Genomic DNA, 21,784 nt, shown 5'->3' on the forward strand with positions numbered 1-21,784 from the left:
AACTGTCGATTTGCCCCCTGAACTATCACCCAACTTTCGATTTGCCCCCTGAACTTTTTAATTGGAAAATTAAGGACTTAAACTAATTTTTTTGGCCGATTTGCCCCCTGCTGTTAATTTTTCATTCATTCCATCCAAATTTCTGTTAAATTGAAGCATATGCACAACATGTGTGGGTAGTTCGGTCACTTCATTCTTTAAAATAATTGAAAACCTTAGATTTCTAAAATATAAACCTATTGCAAATATGTGTGATTCTATAGCTTTTCTGTCTGAAGGTCTAGTGAAATGACGCTTTTGTCCAAAAATGAGAGTTACATGGTTTGCACATGATAAGAGTTAACGTTAATTTGGATGAAATTTATGAAAAACTAACGGTAGGGGGGAAATCGGCCAAAAAAATTAGTTTAAGTCCTTAATTTTCCAATTAAAAAGTTCAGGGGGCAAATCGAAAGTTGGGTGATAGTTCAGGGGGCAAATTGACAGTTTACTCATAAAATTAAGGTCAACTATGGAGCCTATCCATTGTTATCTAGGTAAAAGTCTCACGACTTCAGTCCACCAACTTTGAACCCCAAATTAGAGCTCCGACAACCATTTCATCTCTCTCCAACTTGTCTGAGGGCTTGGATAGGAGTCTCTCCAAGATATGTCAGCCACGCAAACGACTGGAGTTCTGGAATATCTCGTCCCGTTAAATGCATACGCACGCATCATCCGGTACGCTAAAATTACTACCATAATTGTGCAAACAGCCTCAAGATACAGTTGAAGGCTAAGAACCACAAGTTACAGTCATTGTCAACACCAAATGACCGGTCTATCCTTACTCCAACTTAGCAATTTGGTCAAGGTTACTCTTTCTTCATTACCTATAATAGAACCATAAGCCTTCAAGCTCTGGACTTTCATCAAATCGAATCTTTACGATTATACAAAATATTGAGTGATTCTTCAATCTTCTCAACTACTTTTCAACACAAACCCAATTGCTCTTCAGCAAAAACCAACTCTCAGATCTTCAACTACAAACTCAAAGTCTTCCTTAAAGCAAACACTATCTACGTTCACTGAGAGATAAAACTGTTATAGCTTTGTCACCCCGTGGTATGATTTGGTTGATATACAATTACAACCACTTTGATTCCCTCTCTGAGAATTATGTTTGGTACTAAGGCCAATCTAAAGACAGTAATCTCGGTGGACTTCTCTAGCATTATCTTGCCCTTCATGGCTTGAATCTTACTAAGAGCTTTTACTGCTTTCTATACATTTCTAGTTCATTTACATTCCAAGCCATGTAGTTCAACCCATCAGTCTAGATTTTACTTTATGAACATTTGTAACCTTGACTCCATCATGAACTAATTACATTATGTTTTTCACTTTAAGTTTTCATTTCTCTTTCATTTATGTTTTAGGCAAAAACACACAAAGTTACATTAAATTTTAAGTTCCTGTTCACTCGAGGCACCTAAAATAACCTAGCCAAACTAGGGTCCCACTCGGCATATAATTGTTTGGTTAAGAAGTTATTTCTATGCACAACCTCACAGTCACTTGAATACAAACATTGTCTGTTGGCAGCCTCTAACAGTGGCACGCCTATTCTCTCTTTCACTCGATCTATATCATGGCACTGAGATCGAAAGCCAAGACAAATACATATTGAAACCCAATGCCATGCTCTGTCCGAGTTTTGACACCAACAATTATATTCATGATTGGCTTCAACATTAAACCCCAGGCGTGTGGTTCCAAGTTGATGATCCCAAGCATATGGCCTTTTATATCTTTCAAATACCTTCTAAGTTGATGAATTTCAAAGTGCCTAGCAAAAGCATTGTAGTCTAACATCAGGGATTAGACTACAACACTAATAAACGCCTTTGGTTGGTGTTTAATTCCATTTATGAATGGACAAGTACCAAATCTGCAAGACGCTTAATTATCATTTATATGATGAAAAGGATTCAGGTTTACACGAGATCTTGTGTTCAACCACTATCAATATGGTATCAAATCTTACAAGAGACTTGTAGCTGTTGTAGTTAAAAGCATTTAGCCTGGAAGTCATTCACAAGGTAAAAAAAATTAAAAAAAACTAATGAAAATGACTTGAAAACTTTGAATTTTAACGATAAGGACAAAATAAAATGTAAAGTGAATAGTGCCATGATTGAATTTTTAGTGTATAAATGTGGTTTTTCGTTAAAGTAAACAATACTGAAAACTTTTCGTTAAAGTTCCCAAAAAAAGTACTTCGACGAGTATAATAAAAAAAAGTACTTTCAACACATTTGAAGTGTTTCATGCAATCTTTGATTAATAGCCAATGAAAATTAATACTAGTCAAATTAACCATACGACACGCAGTGACTTCGAATGCGCAAAGTCGAACTTGGAATAATGGTTGAGACCAAAACAAGTTGTACAAACTTACAAATGTGCAGGATTCACTGTCTGAAAAATGGGAAAACCATCAAATATTATTGTACAAGAACAAAAAATATCTTGAAAGAACGTCAACTACAAACAATTTTACTCAAAGAACGGGAAAATAATTATACTAGGTCAGATTGAAGTTCGTTTGTGTTGTATATGGGTTATATATGGGTTTAAAAGGCTTACTGTATGGGGTAAGTGCAATTTTAGTTGTCATCGTTAGTTTTTCTTGTTTTTGCTTTTTAATTTCACTATAATTCGTGTGTTATAGCAAGAAACACATATCCTATCTGCCTGGACAGGTCATTTGTCTGTTAGTATGTTCAATGAAAATTCGTGCATGTATAATTAACTAGGTAGCTAGTAAGGTTATGGGCCATGTATTGACCGCTGGAGCAAGGTTTGTGGGTTATGGGCAATCTATTGATCTTACCCTCCACGGGTGGAAGTGCTCTAATCAAACGAGATGACATCTTGCATCTTCGTTGGAATATTATCAAATGGATATAGTATTTCGTTGCAGTCTGTTTGCATGCATCTTGGACTAAGCAAAGTTCTAATTTGCCTAAATTATGTCTAATAAATTGATACGCTAACAAATGTCTTTCAGTATCAAAATACTTTCAATGAGTACATAGAGTCAATCTATGAAATGTCAACTAATTGTCATTTGGATGATGGGCTCTACAATGAGACTATGACCAAGCTAGAGGAGAAGTTGTCCAAACTTCATGTAGAAAGCACCAAATTTTGTGACGAGTTAGCCAAATATTTCGAAAAGAATAATGTTAGGGAGATCAAATTTCTAAACTAAATTTTGTAAACCAAATGATGTGGACGTTGATGATATAGAATTATCAGAGAGACTGGGGCCAAAGGCTAACTTCCAACAACATCGATATTGTCCCCAACTTGGTAATTACCACTTGTACAATCCGTCAGTGAGTTTTATCAGAAAAGGTCTCAGTATTAGTTGGAGTAGGGTTGGGATATTTAAACTCTTCTTTTTTTCATAGATACGGTCAATGTATGATATTTGTGAAGCAAAAAATAATCAAGAAAAATATGGAGGCGACACGTGGATTTTTGGGCAAAAATGACAAGGTTACCCTTGAGACACACTGGGATTTCTACGCGCAAGCAGTGAACAATCATCCCTCAATCAAGGTCAAAAGTGATATTCAAAACCTATTTCATCAACCCTTATCAAATCTTCCTCACAAGGTAACTCCCAAATTATTTCTTTCAAATTATATTAATTAGATAATTAATTGATTTAATAAATCAAGTCATTAATTAGCTAATTGATGGTGATTAACAGCAAAAAATACCAAAGGGGGCTGCCATACCCCTATAAATACAACTTCATTTTTTCCAAAACCCAATTCCAAGCTTCTTGCAAAATTCTCTAAATTCTCTAAACATTTTTCCCTCAAAATTCTAACTTTGGCATCGGAGGCTGTTTGGCCAAAGTCCCCCCCCCCCAATTCATCATGGGTGCGTGAGGCTCTTGGCCTTGACCTAAGGTGTTAATTGTTTTTGCAGGTGCATTTTTGTCCAAGAACAAGAAGGAAGAAATTTGCACCCACAAATTGGTGCTTTCATTGAGAGTCTTGATCAAACGCTCGTAAAAAACTCTCGCATTCAAGGTTTTTCGTTTTCTTGTTCATTTGTAGATTTTTCGTACGTTCTAATTCTTGGAATTTTTATTTCTAAAAATTCTTCGATAAAACCGTAAAAGAAAAGTACAATGGCAAGAGATTTGGAAACCTTAACAAACGAAAATTCCAATGTTCAAGGATTAGGATTGCGGCAATCTACAAGACTCAACACAACAATGAGTGAAGCAGCACCACCCCCACGAGGAACCATCGTGGCAACCACCACGGTGGCCACCAAGGCAGCCTGGCCCACAACACCACAACACCACAACCACGACCCAAGTTGTGCCATTCAAGCCCACATGGGCCTAAGCCCAAGACGAGACGGCCCAAGCCACTCAAGCTTGACGCGCACCCATCGCATTGCCAAGCTGAGCCCTAGCCTCACACCCACATGTGCCACATGCCGAGCTGCCCACTCCCGTGGCTCGCCTACTCCCGTGGTCTTCCAAGCAGCCCAAATCGGTCTAAGATTGGTTCAACCGTCCCAGCTTCAAATTTATGGGCCTACAATCGAACTAGGGGCATTTTCACCACATTCCTTCGCAAATTTGACATTTCCTAACTCAAACCTCGTGCCCAGAGTCTACCACACTTCCACTGCTCAAGGAGACGCATTCCTTCCAAGCTCTTCCAATTCGAATGGCGAACAACACTTGCCTCGACAAGTCATAGAGTTGACAAGTGCCCTTGCACAACAGACGACCTTGGTGAATGAGCTATTGCAGCGCACCAAGATCTAATGTGCCCCAGATGAGGTGTCCCGAAGTAGGACAAGGGGAGACGAGGAAACTCTCCAGCAGCATCCTGGCAAATAGCCATTCAACCAGCTACAAATCGAGCTTTCGGGTAGTGTACACTCCCGATTGGGCCTCCGAGATAGCATATACTCCCATCTTAGCTCGCGGATGAGCGTGCACTCTTGACTAGGCCTGCGGACGAGCATACTCCTATAATCAACATTAGCAGCCTTCCAAGCAAATCGTTTATTTGTGGCTAAGCCTGCAAGGAACATCATCTACATCACATCGGAATAGGCAGCAAGATAGACGGAGAGAAACAGTTACTACATCCAGCACAAGTTCAGCCTGCAACCTGCGAAGAATTCCCTCGCTTGCCAGGAATGGACCACATGCATAGCCGCCGTGGCATAAGCGAGGTGAACACGTAGAAGAGCAGCCTAGACCAGCAGATCAAGACTAAGGGCAACCGAGTGTTTCACTACCCTAACAAAGGAAAATTTAGGAAGAGGTAGAGAGGCTCTTAAATGAGCGATTGCGTGATTTCCAATGCAACGAAGTGGCCGATGAAACACTACGACGAAACATGACTAACATGAGCAGGTCACCCTTCACGGACGAGATTGAGCAAGCAGAGCCTTCACGCAAGTTTAGCATGCCACATTTCACATCTTTCAAAGGAGATAGAGTTCTGGAGAAGTGCCTCGAAGCATTATCGAAGCACAATGGTCCTTTACCGGAACAACGATCCTCTTAATGTGCAAGATATTTATCACCACTTTGCAAGGCAAAGCGCAAGATTGGTTCCACACCTTGCCACCACGATCCATCCAAAGTTTTGATGATCTTTCCTTGGTTTTCACCAAAGAATACTCATCATACTGCTCGATCAAGAAAAAATCCAACCATTTGTTTAATGTGAAAAAAAATCGAAAAGAGTCGTTCTACGACTATGTGAAGAGGTTTAAAGCAAAGAAGGCGAAGATAGTCGGATACGACGACTCAATAGCAAATGCAGCCTTCCAAAAATGACTCCCAGTAAACACCCACTATTCGGAAAATTGATCATGAAAGAAAATCTAACTCTGGCAGAGAAGCATGCAATTTAGGACGAGGCTCGACGAGCAGATAAGGTGCTTGAGCAGCCTCGGAAAGAGTCGGCATTGGCTCAAAATGAGAAAGACGAGAATTAATCCGGCAAAAGTAAGCAAGAGGCCAAGCGTAGGGATCGACCCACAACCAAGGAAGGCCTAACGACCAAGAACTACTCTAAGTTGTCAATCCCGATCCACTAAATCTTTTGCGACATCAAGAACAAGCCATGGTTCAAATTGCCAAAACAATCAAAGGAAGATATTTCCAAGTTGTATCACACCAAATACTAGGCATTCTATCAAGGTCCTAGTCATACAACCGACAATTGCTACATTTGGAAGAACTACGTAAAGAAGCTCGTGAAAGAATGCAAAGTCGATATATACTTAGACAAGCCTGTTGTGCAGCCTAGATGGAACACAGATGATGACAAAAAGCCGCCAACCAAGACGATTCAGATCAATGGCATCTTCGTCGAATCCGAGCACTTGAGGGCCACCAATAATTCCAAAAAGAGGAAGATACAGCAGGCTTTACTAGTCTTAGAGGTCTAAGCAGTCAACACCCAACCTGGACCCATCGTTGGCTTCACTGAGCATGATGCAGAAGGCGTCGACTTCCCACACGACGACGCATTAGTAGTATCTATCCAACTAGCCCGCACTATAGTCGATAAAATGATGGTTAACAATGGAAGTGCGGTCAACCTACTTCAGCTCTCAGTAATTCAGAAAATAGGCTCGAAAAGCACAATTATACACCGAGCAGAGATATTCACCAGATTTAATGGGCACACCTCGACTGCTCTCGACCATATCACACTTGACATGAAAACACCGCCAGTTGTCTCAAAGCAAACATTCACAATCGTAAACAACCCATTTCCCTACAATGGGATTCTTAGGAGACCTTGATTGATCAAGCTGGATGTCGTTACTTCCGTCAAGTATCAAAAAATCTGATTCCACAACCCAATAGAAGGAATCAAAGAAATCAAGTCTGACTAGGCTACATCTCGACGATGCACTATACAAGTATTGAAAGAATCCAAGAAGAAGACTTTTACCCCTGTAGAGGCCTACTAAGGTCCGAAAGGACGAAGAAGCTACCAAATAGAAATTACAGCAAGTGGATCAAGAAAATGGTGCCCAAGCAAACGAAATAGGATGGAAACCCGAAGAGGACGCCAAGGACATCATTTTTGATCCCCAGCAGCCAGAAAAGATGGCTAGAATTGGCTCACGTCTAAGCCCAACTGAGAAGGAAGAACTCACGACTTTCCTTAGAGAAAATCATGATATCTTTGCATGGTCACCTTCCGACATGCCTGGCATTGATCCCGAGGTAGCTTGCCATAAGTTGCACGTTGACCCCACTACTATACCGATGATCTAAAAAGGAAGACATTTCACACCCAAGCAAGTGGCGATCATTGAATCAGAAATTGACAAGCTAGATTCATAGAAGAAGTAGCACATTCATCATGGCTTGCCAATGTCGTGTTAGTCATGAAGAAAAAGAAGGGCAAATTGAGGGTTTGCGTAGACCACACCGACCTCAACAAAGCATGCCCAAAAGATCCTTATCCGCTTCCCTAAATCGATCTATGGATAACTTCAACTTCTGGGAACGAGCAGCTCATATTCTTGGACTCATACTCCGGCTGCAACCAAATAGCCATGTATGAGCCCGACAAAGAGAAAATCGTGTTCGTGATCGAGCGAGGCACCTACTGCTGCAAGGTTATGCCCTTTGGACTTAAGAACGTGAGATCCACTTACTAAAGGTTAGTAAACATGATGTTCAAGAAGCAAATTTGAATAACCAAGGAGGTCTATGTCGACGACATCATGGTGAAGGGCAAGCAACGGTCAGACCACATCAGCAACCTGACAGAAACTTTCAACATCCTTAGAAAGCACAAGATACAGCTCAATCCTACCAAATGCACATTTTGATTATCTTCAGACAGATTCTTAGGGTACCTAGTAACCCAACGAGGAATTGAGACACATCCCAAACAAATCTGAGAGATCCTAGAGATGAAATCTCCAACTACCTTGAAGGAGATCCAAAGCTTGACCGAATGAGCAGCCGCCCTTATCGCTTTCTTTCAAGGTCTACTGATCGATACAAGCCCTTTTTCAAGGCCATCAAAAGGGCACAATGAGACAAATGGGATGATGAGTGCAAAAAATCTTTCTAAGACTTGAAGAAGTATCTTACATCACTTCCCTTACTATCCAAGCTAGAACTAGCAGAGAACTTCTACAACTATTTGGCAGTCTCAGAAATAATAGTAAGCTTTGCCCTCATACAAGAAGAGCTGGAGGCCAAACTGCTATTATTCTACACTTCTAAAGCTCTTCTCGATGCAGAAACTAGATACTCGAAGATCAAAAAGTTAATTTTGGCACTAGTTCTCGTGGCTTGGAAGCTTAGACCATACTTTAAAGCTCATACAGTCATCGTCATGACTTAATATCCTCTACGATCAATCCTACATGGTTTAGATGCTTCTCAATAAGTGATGAAATAGGCATTAGAACTTGGCAAATACGGTTTAGTTTTTCAACCCCGCACGGCGATAAAGGCCTAAGCTTTGGGGAACTTCATAGCAAAATTCACGCCTGGCCTAGGCAACGCAACAGAGCAGCCCCACAATGCCCCAGAAGCAGCCAAGCACACCTTAGCTGCACTTGCTCCTCCCAACGAACACTTCTGGCATTTGCATGTTAACGGAGCATCCAACTACAAAGGCTAGGGAACAGGAATGGTCCTTATCACCCTAGATGGTTCAATGCTCGAGCAAGCTATCATTTTGGGCATCAAATCATCCAACAACGAAGCAGAGTACGAGGCCCTACTAGCAGGCCTCCAAATGGTAAAAGACTTGGTGGTGAAAAAGCTCGCAATTCATTTTGATTCCTAGAGAAAGTATGCAAGTAACTTGAGGCATTTCAGACTTACACTATCATTCAAGTTCACCGGGTAGACAACGCCCACGCAAACGCGCTAGCCATGTTGGAAGTATGCCCACAAAGCCACTCATTTGATGTAATAGCTTTTTGGAATACTTAATGTATTAAACTTTTATATGTTTAATGGAGGGCAAATCTTATTGTTAATCATTATTTATTGTATCATGTGTTTAAGCAATAAGAGAATCCAAGGAATGTATTTGTTCTAAGAGATAAGTGATCTAAGTGAGTTAGATTATCGAGACCTTTCTCTTATGTTCATTCCTAAAACGTTCCTAGCCATAGGATTACCAATTGGGCATTGACAATCCGCTAAGGTTAGTATGTGTTGTGTTGACTCAAGCGTGAGTATGACTAGTCTCAAGCCATTTGGTGTTGGACACTAAGACAAACACATAGGTGCTTGAAAGAGTAATCGAGTACACTGAACTACGATCAAAAGAGAGTTCGAACATACATGTCATGTATGAACTCTAAAGTTGCAATATGCAAAGTAGTCCTTTGACCTGAGGCATCATAGATGTCTAATGGTTAGGTCCTTGATCTTTGATCATGTCAAACGGCATTCCATCAGAATGTCCACGGCATTGTTGGGGTCAAGCTATCTAGTCATGTAGGCATATGAATGCACAACAAGGGATCTCTAACCTTCCAAGGTGGAAGGAGAATACTCTAAGATATGATTCTAAAGTCTTTGGCCAAAGCAAATGAATATGACTTAGGAAGTTTGTTCCAAATCATATTCAAGGGAATCATATAGGAAAGTATCACATTGGATAGTAGACATGAAACAAACTATCACTTAAACAATGTGATTAAGAGTATTGTATTAGAGAAGGACCGTATTGCATTGTAGTTGTAACTGGATAGGTTCTCCAACCAATTCTACTTAGCTTGGGTAACCATGATATTTTGCTAGGCGTCACTCATGGTTTGTGGAAGCCCTAATGATTAGCAAACACTAATCATCAAAGGGAGAATTGAAATGTGGTTTCAATTCACAATCGATCGTTAAGAGTAACATCGCCCACTGCCTCGCTAAATGGAACCTAATGGATCGTACACCGAGCAAGGATGTATGTGAAGAAATTAAATGAAATGGATAAGCAATTAAATGGTTTAATTGAAGAATGGTCAAGATTAATTAATTTTACGAAAGGTTCGTATTGGGCTTATATGTTGGTTTTGGGTTTCGGGGCCCAAAAGCGTTTTGGTCCAAAAGGCCCATTATGTTTAAATTGTATGACAACTAAAACAAAATGAGCAACAAGCCCAACAACAATATGATGGCCGGCCATTAGGGTGGATGGTGAAAGCTTGCTTAATTGCAAGTTTGCCACTCACCAAAGAAAAGGTTATAAAAGCAACTTTATAGCAATTGTCTCATTAGGGTTTTCTAGTTGAAATTGGGTGAAACATTTTCTCTCCATTTTCTTCCAAGAGGCCGGCCACTAAGGGAAGGGACATCTAGCAATCTCTTCTTCCCTAAGTCATCCATATCATCTTCACAAGATACATCCTTGGTGAAGAGACTTAGAGACATCAAACTTTTGGTGTTTTGGAGAACTTATCCTCATTTCCTCAAATCTTCAAAGGAGCACTAAAGGGAGGAAAACACAAGGAGGATTCAAGGAGCTTGGAGGTGACTTGAAGGCCCTCCACTTGGGTGAATCCCTTGTGTAAACAAGGATGAGCTTCAAGGGTAAAGAAACTCTAAATCTTTACTTATCTTTAATGTTGTTAAAGAGTTTATTGGTTCACCATATACTAGGCTTTGAAAGTCATGGGTTTTATGAATTGTTTTTGGATGCATGTCTACTTTAAAGTGTTAATAGCTTGCATGTGTATTCAAATGTTCATACTTGTTCTTAGCTAGGACAATTTTTTTTCCTTCAAGTGGTATCAGAGCCTAGGCCTAGTTTATGGTGAATCCTTTTGGGTTTTGTGACTTTCATATTTTGTGATTTAAATGTTGTAAATGTTACAAGCTTTGTTCTTGCTTTTGAATATATAAATTTTGCTAGAAAATTTAGCATCTCAAATGTTGTAGATGTATTTCATTCAAGCATGAATATTGGAACTAAAATTTGGTGCCATGTATTTTGGGAAATTCGGCCAAATCCAAAGGGTGATCTTTTGGGTTCATGTTTGTCTTGTTAAAATGGTTTTAAGGTGACTTTTGGAACCCCTAAGTACCCTAGGATATTAGCCCTCTTTTGTGTAGTGAAAATTTGATTTTTGTTGAGTGAAAACATTCATGGAGCTCTTATGAGTTTTTCATGTTTGTTCTTCATGTTCTTGATGTTCTTGCCAAGAACAAAAAGTTTTGAAGTTTTGATTTAAAGGTTTTATGTTTTTCATAAAGTTTTGGTTTATTAATTTTGTATTATAACTTAAGGGTGAAGAAAGGAAAATGTCATTAATGTTTACAAAACATTTTCTTACATTTTCTTACAAGTCTTTAAAGTTTGCAAAGACTTTCTTCACCAACCAATCCACTTGCTAAAGTGCTTTAATCAACTTGCAAAAACTTTTTCAAAATTTTCAAAATTTTCACTTGTTCACTCCCTTTGGCCGGCCACCCTAACAAGTAGGGTACTTTTGGGCCCTTTTGTGCAATTACGTAAAGTTTTGATACTTTTGTGTTTTTGTATTTTGGCCCAAAAGTTTACGTTTTTACGTTTAGGCCTAAAAACTCTAAAGGTCAAATTGTTTTGATCCTTTAATGATGTTTTTACATTAATAAAATTTTGGGATCTAGTTGTAATTACATGAAGTTGTGGACTATTGTGTTTTTACAAAGTGACCCCAAAAGTTTTAGTATTTGCATTATGGCCCAATTGTTGTGGTCATAGTTTCCTTTTGGCCCAAATAAAATGAGAACAAAATTGTTTTGTCTCTTTAATGAGAATTGGATTTTCATTTCATTTAGTTCCATTTAAATCAATTATATGGATCCAAAAACCAATTGTTTAAGTTGCTTTCTTAGTTAATGTGATTAATTGAGAAAAGGGTGATTATGAACCAAAGGCCTCGATAATTGAGCTATGTGATTGGCCGCTTTACATTATGAATGTTTGGGTTTTTGTAGTATAGATTTGAATGTAATTTGATTAATTCAATTTGTTGTAAATGGACATAAGTCCATCATTTGATTTGTGTTGTAAAAGGGCATAAGCCCTTATTATTATTTCATGTATTCCTTTTGTTTATATGTATGCAAATGGAATAGTTGGGTCCTACGCCCAATAGGAAATAACGGTTTAATTGGATTAAACGCGTAACTAAAATCAACAACTATCTACCTTAAACCCAGGGTCCAACACAAGGCTCGTGTTGGATCAAATTAATCGGTTCATAATCATCCTAAGACCTAATATGACTATATAGTCCATATGAGGATGCAATGCATTCGTTAGTAGTTCTATATAGTCTCGCTTGTTTCTTCGAAATAGTGGGAGTATTATAAACTACTAATTCATATTTACTTGGACCAATGGTTGTGATAGGCCCAAGTTCTTTTAATATGATTAAAATGTTTTTGATGTAGCCCAAAACTACTCCCTCAAAACGAATATTAAGTTGATAAGCGAGAGATGTTTAGAATATCTCTTCGTAGGCCTTCCACCGTGGTGGGCTCCAAGCGTTTGTGACTCATACACCGGCTTCACCCTATCATGGGGAAGTACAAAGTATGTGCTTACATCCAGGAGGAGTCCATAAACATATGATGAGGTGAGTGTAGGCAACGAGGATAGCCAACATCGTATCATCGTGAGGCTATTCTTGAACCCCTTCACGAACTAAGCATGGTGGGAATAACTTAAACTAAGTGCAATGGTGCCAACATCGTATCATCGTGAGACAACATTCTTTAGAGGCCAAACGGATGGGAAATTACAAAAGTTGTAAATGAATAATGCGTTATTCTCTCATCATTATTTTTGCTAGCCAACATCGTATCATCGTGAGGTGGGCTTGGTAATGGTGAGTCTCCCATAACCCACTAAGAGTTCAATATAACTCTCGAATTCTATTGAGGGATGTGGAATTTGCCAAAAATAGTGGGTGGTGCTATTTGATTCAAAGACCCAATCAAATAGTTTTAAACAAACAATCTAATACGATTTCTGTTATGTTATGTAGTGAACGACATGCCTAAAATTATACCCACCATTATACTTGACAAAAGGGGCCTTAAGGGCCAACGTTTCCTTGCTTGGTATCGCCATATTGAGAATGTCTCAAAGGTGAAAGACATATTGTATGTGCTTAAGCAATCCCCTCCTCATGTACCTCCTACGAAACTAGCTTCAAAGGAGGAGTGTCAAAATTATGTTAGACACTATGAGGATGACTTACAAGCCAAATGCTTAATCCTCACTTCACTTAGTGAGGAGCTTATGAAGCTACATAAGCACATGAACACTTCTTGTGCCATGGTTGAAAGTTTGCATAAGATGCATGACATTGAGACTAGTAATGTACGATTCTCAAATGTTTGTAGTCTAATGAATGCCAAGATGGCAAAGGGGGCATCGGTCCATAAACATGGACAAAAGATGGAAAAGATATTTAAAGATCTTAAAAGTTTAGGAACTTCCATCGATGGGAAAATGGCCCAAGACTTTTTCCTTGCATCTCTCTCGGATGATTTCACTAAGTTTATTGTAAACTATAAAGTGAATAGATTCGATCATTCTTTGAAAGAGATGATTGACATGTGCTGTAAATTTGAAAAAGGTTTCAAAAGGGACAGTGGGAGTGAGAATGCAATGATAAGGAAAAGGTTGCATAAGAAGAAGGCAAAGAAATCCAAAGGAACATGCTTTCATTGTGGAAAGGATGAACGTTGGAAGAAGAAATACAGGGTGCGCATTGCGAGCCTTATGACACGAACTTTTGAAGAGACTATTTCTATCATAGAGAGTTCTTTTACAGTGAGCTCCAATTCCTGGATATTTGATTCAGGCGCTAGTCAACATATCTGTAATACGATGCAGGGACTAGTGGGGAGCAAGTCACTGAGCAATGGGGAGATGATTGTGCGAGTTGGGAACGGCACTAAAATCTCGGCAAAAGCAATAGGCACCTACATGCTTAACCTACCCTCTGGGGAAGTCCTGGAACTTAAAAATTGTTTATATTTTCCTTCATGTATAAAGAATTTGATTTCCATCTCTAAGCTTTTACGAGATGGGCACTCAGCATTGTTTGACAAAATGAGTTGCACTTTATACTTGAACGGTCGTATTATCTCTCATGGTAATATGATAGATGGACTTTTTCACCTAGAGACGAATAGTGGGATGCACTGTATTGCGAGCAGGAATACCTCAAAACCCAAAAGGGCTAGAGAAGAAGTTAACCAAGAAAAGATGTGGCATCTTAAACTTGGACATGTGAACCTTGATAAGATTCACAAGATGTCGAAAGACGGATATATCCACCCATTAGGTAATGACCATATGGGTACTTGTGAATGTTGCTTGAAAGGGAAAATGACCAAATCTCCATTTACTGGAAAATGAGAGCGTGCCACTGAAATTCTAGGGTTAATCCACACTGACGTATGTGGACCTATGTCTACTACGTCAAGAAGAGGCTTCTCCTACTATATCACATTCACCGACGATCACTCTCGGTTTGGCTATGTGTATCTTATGAAGTACAAGTCAGAATCCTTTGAAAGGTTCAAAGAATTCAAGAATGAAGTAGAGAAGCAAACTGGGAAACAGATAAAGATCCTAAGATCGGATCGAGGGGGTGAATATCTGAGTAACGAGTTCCTAGATTATCTCAAAGAGTGTGGAATAATATCACAGTGGACTCCACCGGGAACTCCACAACTCAATGGAGTTTCTGAAAGGAGAAATCGAACCTTGATGAACATGGTTCGTTCTATGATGAGTTCTGCTAATCTACCAGTAACATTCTGGGGATACGCTCTATATACAGCAGCTTACTTGCTTAATAGAGTACCTTCCAAATCAGTTTCACAAACGCCCTATGAGATATGGCATGGAAGAAAGCCAAGTCTTAAACACATTAAGATTTGGGGTTGTGAAGCATATGTCAAGAAGCTTGAAGCTACTAAGCTTGAAGCGAGATCAGTAAGATGCTATTTTGTGGGATATCCTAAAGAAACTATAGGATATGAGTTCTACCATCCTGACGACCAGAAAGTCTTTGTCGCCAGAACTGCTAAGTTTCTAGAGGACGAATTTGTTCTCAAATGAACTATAAGCAAACAGATGGAAATTAATGAGATTAATAATGAACCACAAACAAGCACTCGACATATTGACAACCCTGTTCCTGAACCCCTAGCTCCACGTAGATCTGAACGGGTTAGTAAGCCACCTAAGAGGTATGGCTTAGACAATGACTTTGATGAATTGTACCTTCTAGGTGACAATGAAACAAAGGAGGACCCTAGAGACTACACTGAAGCAATGTCCGACATTGATTCAAAGAGATGGCAAGAGGCCATGAAATCCGAGATGGATTCCATGTATCAAAATCAGGTCTGGACTGTTGTAGACCCTCCAGAAGGTATTGTACCTGTTGGAAACAAATGGGTCTTCAAAAGGAAGATAGGCGTTGATGGGAACGTGAAGACTTATAAGGCTAGACTAGTAGCCAAGGGTTACAGGCAAAGAGAAGGGATTGACTATGAAGAAACTTTCTCTCATGTGGCCATGATTAAGTCCATTCGAATTTTGCTTGATATAGCTGCGTACCATGATTATGAGATATGGCAAATGGACGTGAAGACGGCCTTTCTGAACGGCAACCTAGAGGAAGAGCTCTATATGACTCAACCCGAAGGTTTCATGTCCAAGTCTGAAAAGACTAAGGTATGCAAGCTTCAAAGGTCCATTTATGGACTTAAGCAAGCCTCCAGGAGCTGGAACATTCGTTTCGACACTGAAATCAAAACGTTTGGTTTTACTCAAAACGAAGACGACAATTGTGTTTATCAAAAGGTCGTTGGGGAAGCAGTAGTATTCCTAGTGTTATATGTAGATGACATATTACTATTCTGGAATGACACTGCAATACTTTCTTCTGTAAAAGTGTGGTTGTCCAAAACCTTCCACATGAAAGATTTAGGAGATGCATCTTATGTACTTGGGATAAAGCTCTATCGTGATAGATCCAGAAGATTAATTGGATTATCCCAATCTATGTACATTGATAAGGTGCTAAGTAGGTTCGAAATGGAACAATCTAAGAAAGGTTTTCTTCCTGTGAGACATGGAATTCACCTTTCTAAGGCCATGGAACCTAAGACTCCTGAAGAGATACGGCAAATGAGTTATATTCATTATGCTTCCGACATAGGAAGTCACATGTATGCCATGATATGCACAAGGCCTGATATCGCATATGCTGTGAGCATTACTAGTCGATATCAATCTAACCCAGGATCAGAACACTGGGCAGCTGTCAAGACGGTCCTTAAGTACTTAAGAAGAACTAAGGACATGTTCCTCGTATATGGAGGAGCGACAGAGTTGCGAGTGGAAGGCTATACAGACGCAGATTTCCAATCTGACGTCGATGATAGAAGTTCCAACTCCAGATATGTATTCACTCTGAATGGTGGGGCTGTCAGTTGGAAGAGCAAGAAACAAAGTGTAATTGCTGATTCCACAACAGAGGCTGAATATGTTGCTGCAGCTGAAGCCGGCAAAGAAGCGTTCTGGATGAAGAAGTTCATCACTGAACTTGGGGTGGTTCCAACCATTACATCACCAGTAACTTTGTACTGTGATAATAGTGGGGCGATAGCTCAAGCCAAGGAACCCAGGGCACATCAAAAGAACAAGCATTTTGACAGACGCTTTAATATCATTAGAAGATATGCTGCCGAAGGGAAAGTCAACATTCTCAAAGTTGCTTCAGCCGATAACGTAGCAGATCCACTGACAAAGCCAATGTCTCAAATCCAGCTTGACCGTCATATGGATAAGATGGGTATTAGATACATGGGAGGATGGCTTTGAGTGCAAGTGGGAGATTGTTGGAAGTATGCCCACAAAGCCACTCATTTGATGTAATAGCTTTTTGGAATACTTAATGTATTAAACTTTTATATGTTTAATGGAGGGCAAATCTTATTGTTAATCACTATTTATTGTATCATGTGTTTAAGCAATAAGAGAATCCAAGGAATGTATTTGTTCTAAGAGATAAGTGATCTAAGTGAGTTAGATTATCGAGACCTTTCTCTTATGTTCATTCCTAAAACGTTCCTAGCCATAGGATTACCAATTGGGCATTGACAATCCGCTAAGGTTAGTATGTGTTGTGTTGACTCAAGCGTGAGTATGACTAGTCTCAAGTCATTTGGTGTTGGACACTAAGACAAACACATAGGTGCTCGAAAGAGTAATCGAGTACACTGAACTACGATCAAAAGAGAGTTTGAACATACATGTCATGTATGAACTCTAAAGTTGCAATATGCAAAGTAGTCCTTTGACCTGAGGCATCATAGATGTCTAATGGTTAGGTCCTTGATCTTTGATCATGTCAAACGGCATTCCATCGGAATGTCCACGGCATTGTTGGGGTCAAGCTATCTAGTCATGTAGGCATATGAATGCACAACAAGTGATCTCTAACCTTCCAAGGTGGAAGGAGAATACTCTAAGATATGATTCTAAAGTCTTTGGCCAAAGCAAATGAATATGACTTAGGAAGTTTGTTTCAAATCATATTCAAGGGAATCATATAGGAAAGTATCACATTGGATAGTAGACATGAAACAAACTATCACTTAAACAATGTGATTAAGAGTATTGTATTAGAGAAGGACCGTATTGCATTGTAGTTGTAACTAGATAGGTTCTCCAACCAATTCTACTTAGCTTGGGTAACCATGATATTCTGCTAGGCGTCACTCATGGTTTGTGGAAGCCCTAATGATTAGCAAACACTAATCATCAAAGGGAGAATTGAAATGTGGTTTCAATTCACAATCGATCGTTAAGAGTAACTTCGCCCACTGCCTCGCTAAATGGAACCTAATGGATCGTACACCGAGCAAGGATGTATGTGAAGAAATTAAATGAAATGGATAAGCAATTAAATGGTTTAATTGAAGAATGGTCAAGAATAATTAATTTTACGAAAGGTTCGTATTGGGCTTATATGTTGGTTTTGGGTTTCGGGGCCCAAAAGCGTTTTGGTCCAAAAGGCCCATTATGTTTAAGTTGTATGACAACTAAAACAAAATGAGCAACAAGCCCAACAACAATATGATGGCCGGCCATTAGGGTGGATGGTGAAAGCTTGCTTAATTGCAAGTTTGCCACTCACCAAAGAAAAGGTTATAAAAGCAACTTTATAGCAATTTTCTCATTAGGGTTTTCTAGTTGAAATTGGGTGAAACATTTTCTCTCCATTTTCTTCCAAGAGGCCGGCCACTAAGGGAAGGGACATCTAGCAATCTCTTCTTCCCTAAGTCATCCATATCATCTTCACAAGATACATCCTTGGTGAAGAGACTTAGAGACATCAAACTTTTGGTGTTTTGGAGAACTTATCCTCATTTCCTCAAATCTTCAAAGGAGCACTAAAGGGAGGAAAACACAAGGAGGATTCAAGGAGCTTGGAGGTGACTTGAAGGCCCTCCACTTAGGTGAATCCCTTGTGTAAACAAGGATGAGCTTCAAGGGTAAAGAAACTCTAAATCTTTACTTATCTTTAATGTTGTTAAAGAGTTTATTGGTTCACCATATACTAGGCTTTGAAAGTCATGGGTTTTATGAATTGTTTTTGGATGCATGTCTACTTTAAAGTGTTAATAGCTTGCATGTGTATTCAAATGTTCATACTTGTTCTTAGCTAGGACAATTTTTTTCCTTCAAGCCAGCCTAGGCTCCGCCCTTGACCACTAACTCAAATGCTTTATCCCAGTGGAGTATCTAGACAAGCCAAGCATAGAAGCGGAGCCGACAGTCGAAGTGTCACAGGTTAGTATAACTCCTAACATGCAAAGTTCTATTATAGACTATCTAGTCAATGGCACACTCCTTATGAAAAGGTTAGAGTCTAGAAAGCTTCAAATAAAGGCAGCACGCTACAACATATGGAATGACATTCTCGTCTGAAGATCCTACACTAGACCACATCTAAAGGTTCTAAGCTCAATCCATGAACACATTTGTGGAAATCACTTCGGAAGCCGATCCTTAGCGCAGAAGGCTCTTAACACAGGCTACTACTGGCCTACCATGCATCAAGATGCTAAGGAGTTAGTACAAAAGTGCAACCACTGCCAAAGCTACAAGTTGGTACCAGCACTACCTACCAGCAAACTACACCTGCAGACGAGTCCTTAGCCGTTCTACAGTGGGCAATTGACCTGGTAGAGCCAATGCCTCCTGCTACTGGAGGCAAAGGCATGATGATCGTGGCAACTGATTACTTTACCAAATGGGTAGAGACAGAGCCCATGACAACCGCAACTCAGACAGACATAGAACACTTTATATGGAGGAACATCATTTGCCAATTTGGCATCCCTCTGTCCATCGTCACCGACAACTGCCCACAATTCGTGGGCAAAGATTTGGCAAAGTTCTTCCAAAAGTATGGTATCAAGCAACACATGTCCATGCCAAGATATCCTCAAGGCAATGGGCAGGCCGAAGCATCCAACAAGACGATTCTTGAGTGCCTCAAGGATTCCTCTCCGATAAGAAGGGAAAATGGCCAAACGAACTCCCCGGATGTCCCTGGGCATATTGCACCACCAAAAAACGAGCAACCGGTAAAACTCATTTCTCCTTGGCATTTGGTTTAGAAGCAATTATTCTTCATAATGTCATCGTGCCAAGTATCAGCTAGGTTTTCGTTCGTTTCACTTATTAACATCGTGCCAATCATTCTTCCCGGATTAACGAGTTGTTATACAGGCTCTACTTTACAGCTAAGTTTTCGTTCATTTCACTCGTTTTTCAATGAAAAACTCATAAGTAATTTAAAACTTTGCTCGACTACATTTCTACAACAACTGATCACCCCTACACTTCAGAACAAGATCGCACCATTTTTAAGGACTCACCGTAGGAATTGCGCCCTCCTCTCGAGGGACTAAACATGTTCTCTAGTGCGAGAGGGTAAACCAATTCCCCGACACCCACATGGGTCTACTCTCCAGAGCGGGAGGATAAACTCTACATTCATAATATCCAAATATGGATGGCCGGGCGGGTTGCCCTAGTAGAACTAGATGCATAATGACTTGTGTCGGGATTCCTAGAAGTAACCACAATGACATTTTTGAAGGCTTAGCTAACTAAAGGATTTTGGGTCTCTCGGCCTAATCCGTGGGGAACCGGGCCTTAGAGACGGAGGGGGCACATAAAGCAATATGCCCTATGGACAGCTGCCTTAGAACCCTAGAAATGCTACTGAGTGCACTAAAGTAACATACGGTTTCCAGAAGACTGCCTACGGTTTGCCCTTCGAGCAGTAAAGCCGCACTAGACTTATACAATTGCACATTCTTGTGAAATGTTAAACAAGCTAAAGTGCACATACGAAGACCATTGCCGACATGTTACATAGTCGATAAACTTCACCTTTTCCAAGCATGGAACGACCTGCACCAAGTTCTAAAGTGTTGTGATACTTGTTATACAACTTACAGAATTTGAGAAAGCCCAAGGTTATCAGTCTAATGGTACGCAGACTTGTTTACTTCTGTAAGTAAGGTGTCCGGCTGCCAACCCTATGGCTAACAACTTTGCAAAGTTCTACACCAACACCTACGACTGCATAGGCTATGCAAGCCTGTATATTTATAGAAAAGTAGCACGTCTGCCACTGGTCTATAAAGTATAAAGGTTATGGCATGAACAAAAGAAGCGAAGATGGAGAAAAGCGAAGGAAACAAGTTTATTAACAACTAGCAAAAGACTGAATGAGTTCAAGCAAAGCAAAATCAATAAGGAAAATAAAGAAAATCCTAAAGACTACTCTTCAACAGCTTGGACATCCCACGACTACTCGGTTGCCACACCTTCAGCAGCGGCACCATCTGGCGCTTCACCCCCAGCTGCCCCAACATGGGCACCAAACTTTCTAACTACTTCACCAATAAAAGACTCAAAAGTGAAGGCAAGCAAGTCTTCCGGAGAAATTAAAAAGGTCTTGAAGTTTTTACCATAAAACTCAAAGTTAGACGGCCGCCCAAATGGATGGCCTACATAACCTAACTTGTAGAAAGCAGCTTGACTCTGAGTAAGCAAAGCCTCGAACCTAGCCTTTTCACCCTTCAACTATTCATTTTCCTTAAGCAGACAAGCACGGACCTGCTGCAACTCCTCCACTTTTTTCTTCAGATTGTCGTTAATCTTCAAAACACCTTGGAGTTCCAACATATGAGGCTCAAGCCTATCAACAACCTTCTTGAAGTTGATCACTTGGTTGTAAGCAATAATCAGTTCTTCATCCTTTTGCGTAAACAACAAAGCGGAGCTCAGAAACAGTACGCTCAAGGTCTTGAATATGAGGTATGTAACACCCGATCTCCTTCTCTACACTTTCATACTTTACTTGGATCGCGTCAAGCCTAGTCTTCAAATCCACGATCTCTTAGAGAGTGGTCTCAAGCTGCAGAGAAGTAGGGGGCAGAGATATTAGACCCCTTCAAAGCAGCAAGCTCAAATTCCAACTTCTCGACCAAGGAATAAGCTTCGACTATCACAGTTCTTGCTACCTCCTTTGCAGCCTTGGTATCCTCTTAATCAAGAAACATAGAGTATACTACTAGAATCACTGTTTTTTGCATCATGGCCAGCAAAGGAGTCCTCCAATACTTGGTCGAATGCTTCGCGAAAGA

General features: G+C 40.0%; 1 protein-coding gene across 1 annotated transcript; it reads left to right on the forward strand.

Moving 5' to 3' along the window:
* The first annotated feature begins 19,312 nt into the window (after positions 1–19,312).
* Positions 19,313–19,741, forward strand: LOC139196870 (uncharacterized). Its single transcript, XM_070823221.1, has one exon. It carries the CDS (start codon positions 19,313–19,315, stop codon positions 19,739–19,741), a length of 429 nt encoding a protein of 142 aa, XP_070679322.1.
* The last annotated feature ends 2,043 nt before the right edge of the window (positions 19,742–21,784 follow it).

The sequence above is a fragment of the Malus domestica genome, chromosome 06 (genome assembly GCF_042453785.1).
Source record: "Malus domestica chromosome 06, GDT2T_hap1".
NCBI classification, from domain to species: domain Eukaryota; kingdom Viridiplantae; phylum Streptophyta; class Magnoliopsida; order Rosales; family Rosaceae; genus Malus; species Malus domestica.

Bases quoted from the DNA above. Each gene is read 5' to 3' on its own strand.
- LOC139196870 (XM_070823221.1), top strand. From the start codon at position 19,313: ATGCCTCCTGCTACTGGAGGCAAAGGCATGATGATCGTGGCAACTGAT.